The sequence below is a fragment of the Eschrichtius robustus genome, chromosome 21, assembly GCF_028021215.1.
Source record: "Eschrichtius robustus isolate mEscRob2 chromosome 21, mEscRob2.pri, whole genome shotgun sequence".
Lineage (NCBI taxonomy): Eukaryota > Metazoa > Chordata > Mammalia > Artiodactyla > Eschrichtiidae > Eschrichtius > Eschrichtius robustus.
In genome coordinates, this window is record NC_090844.1 from 14,208,300 (window position 1) to 14,228,900 (window position 20,601).

Sequence of the window (20,601 nt, forward strand, 5' to 3'; positions counted from 1 at the left end):
AGAAAAAAATGCCTGTGAAATGAGGGAAACTATGTCAAGTGATCATATATTTGATCAAGCCACACTGAGTAAATGATGATATTTTATCATGTTTGGAATTTATGAACAACCCCTGCCCCCCTCCTCATGCTCACCCCTTAACTGAAAAATAAAGCCACCCTTATAATTATTTTCTCTTCAGTGATCTGTTTCACGTGTTCCCCATATCTCATTGGGGAAGAGTTTGGGGAAATGGGGATTTTATGAAAATTTGTGTAGGCTGCCATCCAGTTATGAAAACATTGTAGAATAAAGTTATTTCATGAAAATATGACAATTTCAACCCATACCCCACTTGATTGTGCATATAGTATGTCTTTATTATCAAATCTTTTATGGAAAGGATGCAATCCTTTCTCATTTAGAAAACAGCGTTTTTATTTCTGAAAAGCATCTTTCCTGCCTTGTGGTAACTGCATTATAAGTTTGAATTGTTCAGCGAATATTAAACAAAGATGAGGGCAATGTTTTATTGGAGAATATAAGCTTTGAAGAAGGACAGAGAACTCTAGCACATACCTTTTCTCTAGAGCAATGCGTTGTATAGAAAAATGCACCTGCTCATAGGCCATGTTCAGGACTGTCTGGAAAGAGTTTATCCAATGGCCGGGGGTCGATCTAAACAACCTCTAAAGTTTCTTTTAAGCCTAAGATTCGAGTCTGAATTCATAAAACCAAAATTTAGCTATTTAATAATAGCACGGAAACATGAAAAAATCTAGATATTAAAATTTCGTATCATTATTACTATAACTGTGTCAGAAAAAGTCCCCAAAGCCTAAACCTATTCCTAGGGGAAAAAAAACTGGAAAAAATACACTAACATTTTATTATTTGTGGCTGTACTCGGATGGTAGGATGTAATGGGTTTTTTTTCCCAATGACTATATATTGCTTTTAAAATGAAAAATAGTATTTAAGTCCAATAGCAAAGGTCAGATAACTTACAATAGAAGTTCGACTTGGGTTGAGAAACAAGAGCTCAAATATTGTATCGCTCAACAGCATTTTACTATTCATATAAGATGACATTTTATTTTATTTTACTTTATTTTATTTATTTATTTTTTTGGCTGCACCGCGTGGCTTGTGGGGTCCTAGTTTCCCGACCAGGGATTGAACGCGGGCCCTCGGCTGTGAGAGCGCGGAGTCCTAACCACTGGAGTGCCAGGGAATCCCCTCATATATGATGGCATTTTAAAGATTTAACGGTATTTGTTTTTCAGACTGACACATCTTTGTTGTCCAGAAGGGGTTGCTTTATTTGTAGAAAGAAAAGACATCTCTTTGCATAGCTTTGTATTAATTAAAAAAAAAAAAAAAGAATACAAACATAACCACAGTTTAGCCTTTCTCCAGTCTCAGTCTACAAGTTAAATTCACTGTTTGATATTTATCAGTGCATTTTGTTCTAGTTTGCGCTATAGGATTTTCAGATAGGAGAGGTTATGCTGAAATTTAGCTATATTTTGTGGGGAAGATCCTAAAGTGCCAAGTTATGTGAACTGGTCATGCATAAATCTGGCCTGAGGTTCGTGAGGAGTAGGAATATTTTGGTCCTTTAGGGGAAGAGCTGAAATGGTCCTTATCTCTGAGCCCTTCAAACACCCACCTCTTGGAGAGGGTGCAAGTAAGAAATTAGTCATGACTCAAACTAATGGAATGTTCAAAAGCTCCATCTGACTGACTTCTGTAGCCCTTAACCCAATCTTCACCTTTTTGTTTTTTAAACCTATCTCATTCTTTATCTTTTCCCCCTTTGCAGTATCATAAATATCCATACTGTCTGACCCCAAAATTCAGGACACATGGGCTAATAAATGATTGACAAGAGGCCAGAGTATTTAAAATTTGGATTATCTTTTAAAATTAATTCTTAGAATAACCATAGCCATAAATTAATACTCCTAGATCTGCAAAAGGGGCCTCTTCTAGAGTAAAGCTCAGACAATTGCCTTGAAAACTCCAATTCTGGAGAGATGTTAGCAAAACACAGGCTCCAATCGTGTGCTCTAAGCTCACCCCGTGCTTAATAAAATACATACTTGCTGAGTCACCCACATGCTAGAGTGGGCGCTGCAACATGATCAGGGATCACTGGAGATTTGGTACTTTGGTCAAACATGTGTAGTTGGTCCCACATCTTAGCATCTCGTATTGATGAAAGCGGGTTTCAAAAATTAGGAGAAATTGTGAATGGAAATGTGCAAAAGGGTGCAGTACAATTTTGGATGTGTACTCTATATCAGGGGTCCCCAGTCCCCAGGCCGCCGACCAGTACCTGTCTGCGGCACAGCAGGAGGTGAGCGGCGGACGTGCGAGCAAAGCTCCATCTGCCGCTCCCCATCGCTCGCATTACCCCCTCAACCTCCCCCGCCCCTGCCGTCCGTGGAAAAATTGTCTTCCACGAAACTGGTCCCTGGTGCCAAAAAGGTTGGGGACCGCTGCTCTCTATGGAAAAAGGAAACTCAGAATTCTGTGCGGTTTGTCCTAGTGATGATGAGAGATTGGGGAGGTCAATATATGCGTGTACGTGAGCCTTAAATTTCCCTTTTCTGTTTTTTAAAGCACCACGTGATCTCTTTCTCATGTGTTGCCTCTAAGTGATGAGTTGATGAGGGCTGCAGGAGGCAGGTAGGCTCGGGCATTCCTGCCAAGGGCTGTCGACAGGGGCAGCTCTGCCTGGAGAACTTTGTTCTTATTCCTTCTTGCAGCCTTTCTTCTATCAGGAAGATGTCGATTAGAGACATTATTCGCCCACCCACCTTGGATGCTGGGGTAAGCCACCATCAGCATGCAGAGCGCTTCTCACCACATGGATCACCTGTCTCGTCCATTTTACCTTTTACTCACCTACCCTGAAGAGCGGCACTCTTACCTGACCTAAACATCCCCCTCAGCTTTCATGATTTCTTTGCCTCGCGTGCAGCCCCTGGGGGTGGCAGTAGAACACCAGTCTGATAGTTGGTTCCCAGGACTGCGGTGTTCGAATGAAGTTTATCTTTAGGGCCTCCAGTTCCTTTCATTCACTTCTCAGCTATTTAGTGAGCGCCTGCTGTGTGCCATGCCTGGGGGACTCAGAGTAAGGAGAACAGACACACCGGTTCCGCCTTCATGAATATTCCATATCCTGCTCACTCCCTTTGGGGCCTGTTTTCTCCTCCTTTTGCTTTTAGTGATTTTTAGGCTCAGGCTCTACCTTCCCTCCAATCAAAAGTCTAGGACAAGGATCTAATAAACTCATTCCCTCTAAAAGTTAAACTACTTAGTATGTTTTTTTCTCCTGGGGTTGGGGTGGGGGTTTTATTTTAACTGAAAATAAGGTTTTAATCCAAAGTAATTTGTAATGACCCTTGGATAGTGATGAGGAAGACATTCCTGGTCTCCAGGAAGCTCTGTGCCGCCTTCTATCTCACTGTCAAGAAAGGCCAGGAGGCCTTCTGATCACAGGCTGGTGGGAGGGGTGCCATGCCCAACGATAATGAGAGCATACACTTAACTGAACATCTCTGAGAGCACTTCACTGTGCCAAGTTCTTTTTCTATATTATTTTATTTAAATCTTTAGAAGCTCTATGAGACACATGTACATATGGACTCCATGTTTTTACCAAGAGTAAAATGAATGGGGGCTTTTGGGGGTAAATGGAAAACTTGAAGGACAAATTCAGGAGTTGATGGTCCTGAAAGGGGATATCTTGCTGAAGCATAGATTATAAATATACTTTCAGTTCGTTTTCATTAGATATATAGAAAAACTACACTTTGGGAATATCTAATCAGTTTAGTAGGGATACTTGTTTAAAAAGGGATATTCGATTTATATGTCTCTGTCTCATTAAACTTGGGGAGCTTCTGACCAAGCAGAGGTTCTAAAATCCTTTTCTTGATGACATTTCCCATATAGCACAATTGAGGGTTGGTTTAATTGCAGTTTTTTGGGGGTTTTGAAAGTAGACATAGTCAGATAAGCATCAGATTATTAGATTAATTTAGCTTATTATATAGAGTTGCCTGAAGGGAAAATCCTTTATCTTTTGTAATTCAGCAGCCCAGGCAGCATATCATCATGATTACATAATGCAAAACTCTTCTCCTAGAGTAAACTTAATTATAGAATGCCAGAGCTGATAATTAAAGAAGGATGTAACATAAGAGCTGGGTGAAGACCTTGAGGAATTGAAGTTCACAGTAACTATTAGATTAGAGACACCTGTTTCAAATGGTTGACCCTATTTTTGTTTTGTTTTGTGTTAACATCTTAAATTTCTTGGATTACCTCATGGTCATTTGGCAGATGTCCATCATAAAAAATGAAAAAATAAGTGGACTATACATAGATATAGCTTACTTTTTCCTGATGAGAACATATTTGTCTTTTAACAAGGTGTTTGCCTAGGCATACTTCTCTTTTTTTCTTGATGTAAGAAGACACAGTTAATATAAATTAATCTCAGAGAGTAAAGACAACCACTTCATCAGGTGGCTTATTCCAGTTTTTTCAATATTTGCCACTTTTCCCTCTTGGAACGTATCCACATCATTTAAAAGGAAACATAATGTGAACATTATTTACTCCAAAATTCATACCTGTGGTTCTGATTCTAAGTTGATTTTGAAAGGATGAGCCTTTCCATCTTCAGTTACCTGTGGAGACCATAAGCGAGTTTCCGCCCTGTAAATAAAACAACGTTTGTAAACCCCAAATTCTAATGGTACTTCTAGTTTTAGTATACTTTAATTTCCTATGTTTCTGAAAATACTAACAACCCTTGGTACTTTGAGCAAAAGCAGTATTCCTTGCTCATTATCCTGTATTGTCTTATTGAATTAGTCTTATGTTTTTAGTGTACTTCTGGGAAGACTTGAATGGATCAGAATTGCTTGGAGGACTGCTACGGACTGAATGTTTGTGTCCTCGCCCCACACCCCAGGTTCAAATGTTGAAATCCTAATCCCCAGTGTGATGGCCTTTGGAGGTGGGGTCTTTGGGAGGTATTAGGGTTGGATTAAATCATTAGAGTAGGGCTCTCATGGTGGGATTAATGACCTTATGAAAAGAAGAGGCATGAGATCTCTTCCCTCTCTGTGTGAATGCACCAAAGAAGGCCATGTGAGGACATGACCAGGAAGCGGGCTCTCACCGAGAACCCGACCATGCTGGCTCCCTGACCTTGGACTTCCAGCCTCCATAACTGTGAGAAGGAAATGTTTGTTGCTTAAGCCACCCAGCCTATGGGATTTGATTGTAGCAATCTGAACTAAGGCGAGGACATTGTACAGGGTCTGGAGAAAGTGGGTCTCCAGTGCATGTGGGAAGCAGTACAGGACAGGGAGATTCTGGAGGCATACCCTGCAGATGACCACAGGACAGACTAGATCCCTAGATCTCCTCAACTTCCTTCCTGTCCTACCTGGGGCACCACAGGAGGCAGTGAATGATTTGTCAGGTGGATTTGCTGTTAGCATCAAGGAAATGTGCTTTGTCCAACGCTTCTCATGTATCTACTTGGGATCATGTGGCTCCTACGGGACTATGTGCTTGGCAGGAACACAGGTTATGCATAGATAGGGAAAGAGTCGATTTCACCTTGTGAAATGGCAGATTGGCGACTGATTGTGCCTTTTGGACCACAGCAGGGAAAATTGTGAATACAACAGCAAGAGGATAAACACACATGCTAACAACCACGATAACAAATCATTATTTTCACAATTCAGTTTCAGATCACAAGTCTGATGGCAATAGATCAATTTCCTAATGTTGTTTTTGGTCAGAAGTGTCTCATTGTCTAAAACCTTCATGTACACGTACTCTCTCATAACTTGTGGGATTCTTCTGGGCTAAATTCAGTACAAAACAGCCAATAGCATACAGGATATTAGCAACCAAATTTTAACATGATCACATCTTGGCAAGCACGAGATTCTTTTAGGAGCATCTCTAAATTCCACTCCATGTTCTCTACCATGTTTAGAACAGCAGTATAACTAGACATGCTGTTCGGTGTTTATGTGGCCAATACCTTAAATGGTTCTATTTTCATGGTCAACTAACTGCGTTAGTACAGGAAAAAAGTTCTTTTAGCCTCTTTCATTATTCTCACATTCCAGAGGATTCTTTTTAGAAATCCTTTGTTAACAGCTACTAGATTGACTGACTTCAGTGAAGAACAGACCAAAGTGGCTGATACATTAAAAAAAAGCCAGTCAAAATTCTGTGTCCTGATATACTCCTTCTCACTGGGAAGATGAAATCATTTATAGTTCTGGTTCAGGTTCTTCTGCAAAACAGATCAAATTTTAACACCATTAATTAAAGAGCACCTGTCAATTTTGAGACACAGCTGGTGTGCTGCTGCTTTAATCCTGTCCTGTGCATCAGCATGAGTCATGGACTCAGTACCGAAGCCATCAATAGCCAGGATGACATCTCCGGGACACAGGTTGGCAGCTGCCGCCTTGCTTCCTGGAGTAATCTGGAAGAAATCATCGCACATTTAAAATCAACACCCTGCAGCATCTTGAGTTTTGTGCCCGACGTTTACATTGCACCTTGGTAACATTTTAAATGCTTCACTGGGCAGGACATATTAAATCTCACTTAAAATAACTCTTAACTGATCAGTTGTGCTATCTCTATTTTCCCATTATGTGAATAATTTTGTTTCTTACTAACCACATTTCCTCCATCATGACATCTCTGATTCTCTTTTAAAACATCTTCCATAACTCCCCGTTTGGATCATATTTTCTTTGCTTTAAAGAAAATAATTTGTTTCTTAGGATTTTTTGTCACCTAGAACTCTCTATTTGGGAATAGAACATTACTACATCTGGGGAGCCTTAATATTTGAACTGAAACTACTTTAGCATCCCTATAATGTACCTGGGATATAGAAAGCTGGAAAGAGAATCACTCTTGTATTAACAAGAAGAAGCCAGATAATATGCAAAATTATGACTTTTTGTGGACTCTTCAGAGAGCTGAAGTTGCAGGGCAACCAACTAGCTTGGAATCTAAGGAAAGATGGGAGTCTCCAAGGAAAGACAAGCATGGGCTCACCTGTACCAGAGCATGGAGGAAGATGGGGCCAAATGTACTAGTTGTTAAGAAGAGTTTAGCTAAAATTATGAACAAATTGCTAAAGGCCAAGTATGAGTTAAGCATTGAGAGTCTAGAACCTGTGGGAACCACAGACACAAGAGAAGTTTGTATCTACTCACAGTCTCTTCTCCATGAATGAAGAATAGATGGAACAAATAGGAAACAACTAACAAGATGGTAGCTTTTAATTAAACCATACCAGTAATTACATTATATATAAATGGCCTAAAAACACATCACGTTCTGTTTTTTAACAGAGTTTGTCAAACTAGGTAAAAAAAAAAAACAAACAAAAAAACAAGATCTAACCTTATGCTGTCTACGAGAAATCCACATGGGTTTCTTTTTTGGAGGGGAGGCGGGGAATGATATGGGGGGAAATGATATGAGAAAAATATGGTTGTTAAATGTTTAGAAAGTGGCAAATCTGAAATTATTTCAGATATTTCAAATTATTTCAACAAAAACATGTTGAGTATACAGTTAAAGGCGATGATTGTTTTGATGGCTATACCTACTCCCAGTTTTTCTGGGTAAATCCCAACTATTTACAACTGCCTAATAGTCCTCACCTGGTCTCACCCTGCCTACTTCTCTAACATCATCTCACACCATTCTCACTCCCCCGCCCCTCCCAATCCACTGCTCTACAGCTAGTCCGATTTCCTTTTAATTCCTCACATAGGCCAAGCTTGCACCCTCTTCTGGGCTTTGTGCACACTGTTAACTTGCTCCTGAAATGCTTCCCCCGACTCTTCACCCGGTTGCTTCTTCTCCTCCTTTTGGTTTAGGCTTAAATGTCATGTTCTCAGAGAGACCTCCCCAGACATCTGACGTAGTTTCTCCAGCCCCCTCCCCATCATTCTCCACTGTTACACCCTGTTGTTTTCCTTTATGAAGACAGTTTTTACTTTCATGTTTGTTATTTACTTGTGTAGTGTCTGTTTTCCCAACTGGAAGTTCTTGAGGATGTCTATAATATTATGTATATTCCTAATGCTTCACAGTGTATACTCAGTGTTTGGAATTGATGAATAATTACTTGAAAAATGAATGAAATGGACATTTAAATCAGAACTTGTGAAACAAAAATAACTAGTCCTTATATACCCAAAGATTATGGCTATTAATGGCAACCTATCATTGTTCCTTTTGCAAGTTCCCACTGTTTAGATCAGAATAATATGTAGAACTTGACTTAAAGCTCAAACTGCTCCAGGAATAAACTAGATCATTCCTAACGTTTAACTTGAGGATCAGTCATTAATTCATTTTTTGTCTCTTTGCTTCATCTAGTCATCGATTCGATTTAACTTTGTGGCTCTAAGAGAGATCCAAGATTCATATAAATGAATAAAATTGCTAAAATGACAAATTCTCATGGGTCCTAGATCTTCAGTCTCATCACTAACATGTTTATTGTACTCATTTCATGTCTGTGATCACCTCACTGTAGCAATCATGATAATTTCCAGAAGGGACAGATGATGGGGGCTGGGTGAGGACAACTGGAGATTATTACATCTCAGCTTTTTGGAGGCATTTCATAGATGTTTTTCCATTTAGAAATTCTCCCACACTCAGAACTGTTAGAAGAATAAAAGTTTCCATCCCCAATGTGACTTGTAGGACTAAAAATAACCTCAAACTTTTAATTTTCTCCAGCTATAGTTCATCAAAATCAGTACCATCTATTTTTAAACTTCTAAGACCAAAATGCTTTTCTTTGAGTTAAAACATGAGAAAGCATGGCTCAGTGTGCTTGCTTTTAAAACCTCACCTAGCTTTTCTAATATACTTTAATTTGGTTTATATATAATACTCGATCTAGGTTTAGAAGAGCCTAACATTATTTCTTAGCTCTGGTTCAGATGAGTGGAAGGTAGGGTTGTGTGTATCTGTCTATATAAATTTTAAACGGAGATATCTGGGGTGCTGAACTTAGATACTGAATATTACTAAATGTTATTAACAACGTTAATATGGAAGTTAATAACTATTTTATATTTATGCAGAATATTATATTTGCAAAGCTCTTTCTAATAACTCTCACCATTACAACTCTAAGATAGGCTGGACAAAGAAGGCTGCTTCTCTTTTTCAGAGAACCTGTGGCTTCTCACTAAGGTGGGAGCAGTTGTACAGCTATGTCACCAGTGGTTTCATTACTTAAATAGGAAAAGTGGTCGATAGTGATGCCAGAACCAACTTCTGACTTTGTGTTCAACCTGGCGATTGATGTCCTGGGACCTCCACGTTAGGAGTTGATAAGAAAGAAAAGAATCTGTAGAGAAATGGATGAGAGGCAAGGAGAAAACACGATCCTTCACTTCTTAGTTCTCAAGTTCAGCGACGCTAGTGATCAGCAAATGGCCACTAAACTGGCCTGGTTTTAGTAAGTTAAACTATCTGTTTAATCATAAGAATGTATTATTTTCCAGCATGACTTTATATTATTTCTTTGCAGTTTATTTATATTACTTTGTATTATTGCTCACAGTTTATTTTTAACATTTTCCCAAATGATGAGAAGAAAGAGCTAAAATGAGGCAAAGAGTTTTTCAGTGGATTCTTTATTTTTCAGTTTCATTAGGGTCTCAAATGTCAAAAGCATTCGAGAGATCCTTGGACATAGTACTGCTGGCAGTCACTTAGCACATGTTTTCTAACTTGTCTGATTAGAAGGATCATCGAGCGTCTTTGCTTAACACAAATATTCCAGTCCAATCCAGATGCCTGGAATCACGAAACAGAAGCTGTAGCAGAGGAACTAGGGAATTTGTGTTTTTAACAAGTCCCTTAGATGATTTCTGTTTTTCACATCAACCTATTACTTGGGTTTATTTGGAAAAAACTAACTTAAATCACAGGTCAAGCATCTATCAATGTCCTATTAACTGTGGGAAACATGAGGGAAGTCCAGAATATCGCCCTGGTGGGATTTCTGTATCAAGAATAAAAATGGTTGAAATAGTTATGGAGCAAGACAAGTGTATACGGAAGGGCTGTCCTGTGGGGCGTGGATCTAAATAATGAGAAATCCCATTGTTCAGTTGTTCTCCATTGCCTACAAATAAACTTCAGTACCTCACCTGGCATCAAAAGCCCTCCAGCACCTGGCTGCAGTCTACATTTCTAGTTCAATCAGAATCTCTGCAAGTAGCACCTGGGCATGGGTATTTTCCACTTATCTGGGTGAGGCTAATGTGAAGCCACAGGTGAGAACTATTATGGTGTTGTTATACTGTTGGTATTGGTATCTTTTAAGATGAGAAAACTGTTGCTCAGAAAGTAGAAGGAACTTGCTTAGGGTCACACATCCAGTGAAAATTTGAAATTCCTTGTGGGTCTGTCTAACTCTTTAGCTCAAGCTCCTCCACTATCCCCAAATGCCACCCCTGCAGGTACTCTCTCTCCCCTGGCTCCGCCCATCTCTTTGGCCATACTTTTTTCATGGAATCCTGGAGAAGTTGTATCATCGTTGTTTGTGTTCATGTCTCTTCTGCTGATACATGAACTTCTCAGGGGAGTAGAAGCCCATTAAGTGATGACTGTATCCCGCACAGTGCCTTCCACATACAATACCTTCTGCGCTTAGTAGGTACTTGTGGGATGTATGAATGTTGGGAACAGATGAACCAGTGCTTCCATGCAGACACGTCTTTGTCAAAACACAATTAAGTACAGTCACCCCTCTGAATCCGTGGGTTCCGCATCCAGGATTCAACCAACCGAGGGTTGAAAATATTTGAAAAAAAATTCCAGGAAGTTCCAAAAAGCAAAACTTGAATTTGCCACATGCTGGCAACTATATTTACATAGCATTTACATTGTGTTAGGTATTAGAAATAATCTAGAGATGATTTAAAGTATAGGGGAGGATGTACCTAGGTTATATGCAAATACCATTTTATATAAGAGACTTGAGCATCCTGGGGTTTTGGTATCATTGGGGGGGGGGGTTGGGGGCATAGAGGAGTGGGCGTCCTGGAACCAATCCCTCAAGGATACCGAGGGCTACCTGGAAAAAGACTGTATTCAACTGTAAACATTTCTTTCTAAAAGTTCAAATTTCAAATATAGTTTATATTAAAGTACTATTCAGTGTTAAAGCCTACAAAACTTAAGAATACACTAACATTTTCTATGTTGGTACCCAAGTCCATATATAGCATTCTCAGTTACAGAGATCTTGATCCGGGGTGTGGTCTGTATAGAAAGGAGGGAAGAGGAACTGAGTGGGAAGGGACATAGTGGCATGAGATGTGTACAGTAGTTTTACATTGTGTACACAAAAGAAGCTTGTGCTTTATTCCAAATTGGACCATTTATGAAAACAAACTATCTGTAACTTCGCTGTGATAGTAGATCCACCTTCTGGGTGGTCCAAACATTTAAGAAAGAAAGAGACTCCTTAGAACCTTCTTGCCAGAAAAAAAACAGCTGCTCGCTTAGAGATGTGAACCTTAAACTTTATTCTGTGAAATGTCTAGGCCAGTTGTATATGGTGTTTGCAATAGCAACTCCCTGCCGCATGCTGAACATCCGAAACTTAAATTCATATTGCACGAAGTAGAGCACACCCTTGCCTAGAAACTGTTTTCCTACAAATCGTATCATAACCAATGGCTCAAAAATTTTTTTGAGATTGTCTGGTGTTTGATTTACCTTACTTCTAATGTTTTTTATGATACAAAGTTTCACCCAGCTGATTAATTGGATGGTAAACAATTGTAGGGTGGGGACCCTTTGTCCTAATTTTGTGAATTGTAATTTCAGCTGATGGAGAGAATTACTTTGTAAACCCTGCCCCCAGCAGAGGGTGGAGCAGAGGACCACTGTCAAAGGAGCATTTCTATAATCTGATTTTGCAGAGTGTGAGGAAGGGAGGGGAGGGCACTGCTTGTAGGACAAAAAGTGATTTAATTGACTTGAGGACTGTATCTCATTCATGGGACTTTTTGTGGTGTTAAGTGCAGGCATTGGCATTTTCCTTCTTTGTATGCTTAAGAACTTATGTAAAACAGACAAATCAATTAACAATAAAACAGTTCTCCTTTTTCTTTATTGTGGAATACTTCTGAGGACACAGTTTACACCTATTATGAAAATAAATTTATGTCAAAAGTGAACAATGTAGTCACTCATATTGTGTCTATTTGTATTCTGTGACCTGTATGAGGTACTAGACACTGTGCTTGGCACTGAACAGCTGCCAAATTTGCCAGTTGTTGCCCTGAGGGGGGAGCATTCAATCTGTGGGATACAGATGTACTCAACCATCTGTGGTACAAGGCATGTTATAAGGAGAGGTTGTAGGTCAAGAGCTACAGTAATTAAATGGATGAAATGATGACTACTGGAAGAAGGCTGGAGGAGTGGTATTTGAATGGGTTTCCACAGGCACAGAGGACAGTGGAGTGGGTGGGGAAGAGAATTCTGGAGAAAAATGATAGCAGGAGCAAAGCCATGTTACAGAAATCATGAGTGCTCCGGAGTATGGGCACCACTACCTATTTATGGAGTGAGAGGAGGAAAGGAGAGAGGAGGGAGAGAGGGAGGAAATGAACTTGAAAACTTGAGCTGGGAGAGAGGGTGAAAGCCATGAATTTCGTGCTGAAGACCACACATTTTATTCTCTATAAACTGTGGATGCCACTGAAGGATTTTTAAGAATGGGGAAGATAGGAGCAACCAGCAACCATCTCAAAGATGGCTGGTAAGAATATGCAGGGTGAATTGGAGAGGGGAGACAACAGCTAGGTGTGAAATTAGGAAATCTTGCCTGGGGACAGTGGTAGAAAAAAAGGAAAGTGGTAGATCTTAAAGATGTAGCATCAATAGGACCAGGTGATGAGTTGCATGGCACAAAACACCTGTTTGGAAATATCTGTACAATAAGCAGAATCTTCCACGTGTGTGGGCTTCAGGATGCAGGCTTTGGAGGCAGGTCGACCTGCATCAAATTCTGTCCTGCCACTTGTGGTCATCGACAGGTTAATGAATCTCTTGAAGCCTCACTCTCCTCATCTGCAGAAAGGGATATTACTACTACTACTCCGATAGGATTATTGTGAGATTTAAGTGAGTGCATATATAGGGCTTAGAAAGAGTGCATAGCAGGCAAAAGAGTATACTAACACACACACAGTCTCATTCACTACCTTTTAACACAGTATAAAAATATTAATAGGATTATTCTACTACCTAATTACAACACTGATAATTATGTTTGTGTAATATTTTTTAGTCTTTTTTCCAAATGATTTTTAATATTCTTATAATTTCAGTGGAAATACTCTCAATTAGGTGTTCACTAAGGCAAAAAAGTTCACGTGAATATGTTTTCATTTATTCAACAAGAATCTATTTATGTGAATGGCTTTGAGTACACTTGGAATACAAAACAGTTTAGTTCACCTACTCTCCTTGAGTTAAATTAATTAAAGAGAAAAGCCGTAGTCAAATGAAATAATCATATGTGTTCGTGCACTGTCATTGAACCAAGTGTCAATATGAGTGATACAAATTAGTTATGAGTTAAAAATTCAAACGGAATTGGCTTCCCAAACAATAACTGTCATCAGATCAAATATATTTACCGATAGCTCCTGCAGTCAACTGCAAAATGTTAAGTTCTGCTTTGAAATAAACACTCAACATATCAAACAACTCAACATATCAAACATAAGATTAATCATATTGACATGTTCCACAGTAATAGCGAGATATTTCTTTTATAAATCACTGACAGGATTTTTGTGACAAAATTATTCCTTTAAGGTTTAATATAAATATGGTTTATCCTTTGTAAGGATTCAAAAGCTTATTTCATTTAATATAAACAAATGAACACTATACTTCAGAAACTTTAAAAATATTTCTTCGTAGAGAAAGTGGAGACTGTTTCCTTTGGTAAATCCATAAAAGGCATTGCTTGGCCCAGGGCACTGAACCATTTTCTGCCTAATTTACTTAGGAACATTTTTGGGGTATGTTAAGTTTTCATGTCTCATATGAAAACACATGTCAGATATGTTTATATGTTTTCAAAAAATGGAAAACAAAGCTTGAAATGTTCCATGGTATGCATCTGTTCCATGGATACATGTTTTGAGATATTTTAAAAAGCCATTCATTCTTAGAACTCGTAAGTAGAACAGAATTTAAAAAGTATTACCTTGTTCAAAGCCTATGTGAGGATATCAGATTATAAAGTATACATTTATAAAATGTAGTATAAGCAGTAAGGAACAAAATAAAGCATAGTAAAGGTATAAATATTCTGAAAGTTTATGTTTTAAAATTAGTTTAATGGGCTTTATATGTGAAAATTGAAATAATAATAATTTTCTGTCAAGACAAACACATGTTGGGAAAAAAATCAACTAGACCAACTAGAAATTTACTGACGACACATCCTGAAGTATCCATTTTCTTTCTTCTTAATTAGACAATACTTTAGAGAATATTAAGTAAGGAAAGCTGGACTTTGATGGTCAAGTATTCAGAGTTATTAGGCTGAGGATGGTTCTCCATCAGGTAAACGAAACTATCTGACACATTTTCTTTGTAGTTTGAGTTGTAGATGATGATTTCTAAGCCAAGCTCCAGCTTTGGAAAATATTTATTCAAAATGCCTGGAAACCTAGGAATCCAGATTACTGATATTGTCCCTGTCTGCGCTGATATGAGCGCCTCCAACTTGGTCTTGCCCTGAGAACAGCGCCCTGCTGAAGTTTTCCTCCAGACAGGGAAAGTGCTCAGTTGCCTGTCTCTCTCCAACTAACAACCACCACTGTCTCTCCTTCTCTGGACCCCATCTAACATTTGTTACTGAAAGGAGACCCGGAGTGGAGGGCGAGAAGGCAGCCCACCTCGCAGCCTCGCCTTCTCTGAGCGCAGGGAAACCACGCCGTCCGTTCGTCTCTCCTCGGAAAGTTGCTGGAGGCCAACAGGCTGCAGACAGAGACCACTGGAACTGACTTGATTAATTCTCTAAGCTGCTCTGCATCCTCCAGACCTAGTTTGCCAAGGTGCTGCCCTCCCTCGAACCGTGACCCAGAAGCCGAGGCCCCACCCAGCGCACCCCAGTACCTCGCTGGCCACTCTTCTCTCCAGGGGGGCCCGCGGCACGCCAGAGTCCCCGACTTGCAGCAGAAGAACGGAAAACACCTACCCTGGTGATGATCAAAGGCTGGTTGAAGTCTATGCCCCCCGAGAGTCTGAAGCCCCAGGGCGCAGGGCCCGGCAGGACCACGTTTTGGGGCATGGTGCCTCCTGACACGGCCTTCCTGGGGCGGGGGCGCAGCGAGTGTCCCCGAGCGGAACAGCCCACTCTGCTCCTGGGGCAGTGTCCTTGCCGGACCGCGGCCTTGGAGCTTTATCCCCGCTCCCGAGTGACGTCACTGGCCTCCCCTCCTCCCCGCCTCCTCCCACCAAGGAGAGCTCCAACTTTGGAAGAAAGAGACGCGCCAGACCCGCGGGAGTTTACAGGCGCGCACCGGGCCGGCGCAGCCTCCCAGACCTCTGGGGCAGAAGCTGAAGGAGGCTTCGGGTTACAACTCCCATCACTCTCTCTCTTTTTAACATCTTTATTGGAGTATAATTGCTTTACAAGGGTGTGTTAGTTTCTGCTGTATAACAAAGTGAGTCAGCTATACACATGCATATATCCCCATATCTCCTCCCTCTTGCGTCTCCCTCCCTTCCACCCTCCCGATCCCACCCCTCTAGGTGGTCACAAAGCACCCAGTTGATCTCCCTGTGCTATGCGGCTGCTTCCTACTAGCTATTTTACATTTGGTAGTGTCTCTATGTCCATGCCATTCTCTCACTTCGTCCCAGCTTACCCTTCCCCCTCCCCGTGTCCTCAAGTCCATTCTCTACGTCTGCGTCTTTATTCGTGTCCTGCCCCTAGGTTCTTCAGAACCATTTTTTTTATAGATTCCATATTATGTGTTAGCATATGGTATTTGTTTCTCTATTTCTGACTTACTTCACTCTGTATGACAGTCTCTAGGTCCATCCATGCCACTACAAATAACTCAGTTTTGTTTCTTTTTATGGCTGAGTAATATTCCATTATATATATATGTGCCACATCTTCTTTATCCATTCATCTGTCGATGGACACTTAGGTTGCTTCCATGTCCTGGCGATTGTAAATAGAGCTGCAGTGGACATTGTGGTACATGACTCTTTTTGAATGATGGTTTTCTCAGGGTATATGCCCAGTAGTGGGATTGCTGGGTCGTATGGTAGTTCTATTTTTAGTTTTTTAAGGAACCTCCATACTGTTCTCTATAGTGGCTGTATCAATTTACATTCCCACCAACAGTGCAAGAGGGTTCCCTTTTCTCCACACCCTCTCCAGCATTTATTGTTTGTAGATTTTTTGATGATGGCCATTCTGACTGGTGTGAGGTGATACCTCATTGTAGTTTGGACTTGCATTTCTCTAATGATTAGTGATGTTGAGCATCCTTTCATGTTTTTGTTGGCAATCTGTATATCTTCTTTGGAGAAATGTCTACTTAGGTCTTCTGCCCATTTTTGGATTGGGTTGTTTTTTTTTTTTGATATATAGCTGCATGAGCTGCTTGTAAATTTTGGAGATGAATCCTTTGTCAATTGCTTCATTTGCAAATATTTTCTCCCATTCTGAGGGTTGTCTTTTCGTCTTGTTTATGTTTTCCTTTGCTGCTCAAAAGCTTTTAAGTTTCATTAGGTACCATTTGTTTATTTTTGTTTTTATTTCCATTTCTCTAGGAGGTGGGTCAAAAAGATCCTTTTTGACCCATCACTCTCTTAAAGTGATGCCTGTCCTCCTGTTTATCTTCTGCTTGGAGCTCAGCAGTGAGCTTCATTCGAAGTTAGCACAGGGAACTCTACCTAATGCACTGTGGTAACCTAAATGGGAGGGAAGTCCAAAAGGGAGGGGATATCTGTATGTGCATGACTGATTCATTTTGTTGTGTATTGGAGGCTAACACAACATTGTAAGGCAACCATACTCCAATAAAAATTTTTTTAAAAATGTCTATCTCTACCAGAAAAAAAAAAAAGCAGTTAAGCCATGGCCTCTGTACTTTCAATTAAAACACAAGTATCAGGAATGCAATTGGTTATTTAGCAATTTTGAGTGTGCTAATGTTTACTTACTAGCTGTGTGGTTAAATTACTTAACATTCTTAAGCCTCAGTTTCCTCATCTGTAAAATAGGGGTAATAATGGTACTTCTCTGGTAGGGTCACTCTGAGAATTAAATGAGCTATCTCTGCACAGTGCCTGGCACAGCACGAGGGCTCAGTAAATAGTAAGCATTTCTGCAATTAAGTACATATAGTTATATATATTTGTGGGTATATGTAATATATGTGAATACAAACATATTAAGATTTTATTTTTTAAAAATGAAGAAATCTACAAGTGAAAATGTCATGCAAAGGTACCCTATCCAATGAGCCATCTAAAAGTATATATGAGAAGAGAATTCGTCAGTATACTCAAAGTATAGTTTAATTTTGATTGGAGTAATTGTCACCTCCCTCAAATTCAGTCTCTAAACCTATGTTTTTGACACATGGGTGGCAAGTATTAACAGAAACCTAGGAGTTGAGACTGTCCTGTGTGGACAGTGCAAGAGGAGCCCCAAACAGGATGGAACTGCATGGAGGAAAAGGAGGGAGGGTGGGTAGTCACTGAGCATCTTCATGGTCCAGGGCTGTGGTGATTGCTTTACCCGTGTCATCTTCATCCTCATGGCAAGACCATCAGATTGCTATTATTATTCCCTTTTTTTTTTTTTTTTTGGTAAAGAAGTAATTTCTTAGAAGTTGAGTTACTTGCATAGAATCACACAGCTAATAAGTGATACAATTTAGATCACAAACCCAGGTCTGCCTGACTCTAATGTGTGCCTGGTATAGGTCTGAAGACCAGGAGAGTCTGGGGAGGGTCCTGTCGTAGGCTCAGTGTGGAATCAGGTATTTCTGGTGTTATACTCCAGGATGGTCTGATTCCCAAGGAGAGGGGGAGGGATGAGGGATGAGAAGTGTGAAGTGCTTTAAAAGCCCAAGAATGAGAGTCTTGGACTTCATGCCCAATATGATAGGGCTGTATCAGTCCAGGGGAGCAGAGCTGCAACACACTTTATTAACAGCATAGTCTGTTTGGATGTGGTTTTAAGACTGATAGAGAAGGGAGATTTAGGAAGCTGTAAGCAAAGTGGACTAGCCTGGTGATAGTGTAAATCACAAAACCTGGATTGGAACTACTTTGTCCACTGTGGTAGATTATATAAAAGTCCCAGGGGGATAGGTGTTTTCTAGTCCCAAACATTTTCCAGTGCCCCACCTATGTTGGGTTATCAAGGAAGTAATCATGTATTCTTGTTGATTTTTGCCTGTTTGGGCTGGCTATATTGTCACAAAGCACATTTCCTCTGTCAGTCACTGGCTGTGTCTGCATGGTAGACACACACACACACACACACACACACACACACACACACACAGAGGTCAATTCAGGAAAAAAAATCAGATAAGTTATTTAGTATTGTGTAATTGTAACAATCAGTTGTTTATACCTTATCTCATGAGCTGGCTTATATAACAAGTTGATTGTATGTTTTTATTTTTTGTCAGTTTTGTTTTATTTTTCTGCCTTTTTACCAGTCGTTTTGGCATCATGTAGATGTAAGCAACATCTGTACAATATTAATATAATACCTGATGAGTTCGTAAGGCTTTGCAGAGAACATGGAAATCAGGGACCTGAAATAGACAGTTTTCCTATATCCTACTGTTCACTGACGTCACCAGAAAGGTGTTCAGAGGTGACCGTCAAGGTGGAGGTGAGAATAGCCGTGAGGCAGTGTTCTAAGGAAGAAACAGTGACCCAGTCCTAACTAGTCCTAGAGGTTCCTGCTTTTGGTTTGGGTACTGTCCTAAGAAGGAGTTCTTTCTGGATGAGACTTTCATTTATTTTCTTTTTTATATTTGCCTTTTGAAAGGATTATGATAAACTATGATTCCATTAAATATTACTTTTTTGATTATTATTTGAAACCATGTTTAGGAAGCCCTTTAAGGTTTTCCTTTTAGAGTAAGTTTAATAAAATTGTTCATTCTACTCTTGTATAATTGGAAAACTTTTCTGTTAGTTATAATAATCATCTCATCTATTTTAATCCTCAAATCTATAATCTTAACCTTGAACTTTCATTTATTTTCTGATCCTGTTTTTCTAACCACCTCCTGGTACAAATACAGTTCAACCTGTGAAAAACCAAATCCATCCTTTTCTTTAATCACCTCAAACTGAATTCCTGGCCTCCATGCCTTTTAATTTTCTCATTTCTGTTCATTTTTCTACTACTCTTCCAGGTTTCTAGGATAGATGTTGTAAATTTTCCCTCTTCTTTATTTCGTATATATCAAATATCACTATGTATTGTGACTTCTTTTATTCATTCATTCAACAAACACTTATTGAACATCTGTGACATACCAGCCACTGGGAATGCAAAGATAAGATGAACTTTCTGTCCTCTAGGAGCCAGTAATAAAATAAGGGAGATGGAGATGTAAAACGTGATCACCTTATGTGTTGAGTGCTGGGACAGGATTTTGTACAGTGATGGAACAAGAGTAAGTAATCAACTCTCCTTGAGGAAAGTATCCATGAAGGGATGCTGGATCTTGATGGGTAAGAGTTTTCCAGGTGATTGGGGATTGGAAAGGGAACAGGAAGGAAGATGTTCAAGGCAGAAGGAGCTGTAGAGGATGTGCGGTGGCAGGGAAGCAAGAAACAGGTGGCAAATTAGGAAATAGCAAGTGACTGGTATGGACAGAGTTTAGCCCATTAGGTAGGAACAGGAGGCCAGGGTCATAGCAGTCAGAAGCCAGATCAGAGGGAATTTTGTGTGTTACACTAGCATTTTGACTTTATTCTATTGGGAGCTTTGGAAGAGTTTTAAGCAACATGTATAATAATCAAATTTGCATTTTATTATCATCGTTCTGGGAGGTGGGAGGGATGAATCACAATTGCAGGAGATAGGAAGCAAGGAATCCAGTTAAAACTTAACGGCAATAATCCAGGGGAAGATGTCGATTTGGGTAGTGGGGATGAAGAAGAGTGGCAGCTATGAGGACCTTAAGTAGGTTCATTGACACAGTCTGGGGACAGTTCTCACATGGGGGATTAGGGAGAGGCTAGGCAATGGCTCCCAGACTTCGTTGCGTGTTACATGAATGGTGGAATTATTAACAAGGAGAAAATATACAAGAAGGACAGAAAGGTATTTTTGTTTTAATGAGGGAGTGGTGGATTGAAGCACAGTTTTTGTCATGCTGGGTTTGAAATACCTGTAGAATATGTGTGCTGTTTAGTGTACTGGTTATAAGACTACAATTTGGAGCCAGACTGCCTGAGTGGTATCTTAGTTCC

The 20,601-nt window shown here is 39.9% G+C and overlaps 1 protein-coding gene across 3 annotated transcripts in view; it reads right to left on the bottom strand.

The window, feature by feature from the left end:
- Positions 1-15,455, bottom strand: part of PDLIM3 (PDZ and LIM domain 3) — a 30,393-nt gene extending 14,938 nt beyond the window's left edge. For all 3 annotated transcript variants that reach the window (XM_068532014.1, XM_068532015.1, XM_068532016.1), the window contains exons 1-3: positions 15,326-15,455; positions 6,366-6,517; positions 4,629-4,713 (exon numbers count right to left, since the gene is read on the bottom strand). In XM_068532014.1, coding sequence (XP_068388115.1) covers positions 4,629-4,713; positions 6,366-6,517; positions 15,326-15,418 — 330 coding nt within the window. In that variant the 5' untranslated portion in view covers positions 15,419-15,455. The remainder of the gene's footprint in view (positions 1-4,628; positions 4,714-6,365; positions 6,518-15,325) is intronic.
- Between the last annotated feature and the right edge of the window lie 5,146 nt (positions 15,456-20,601).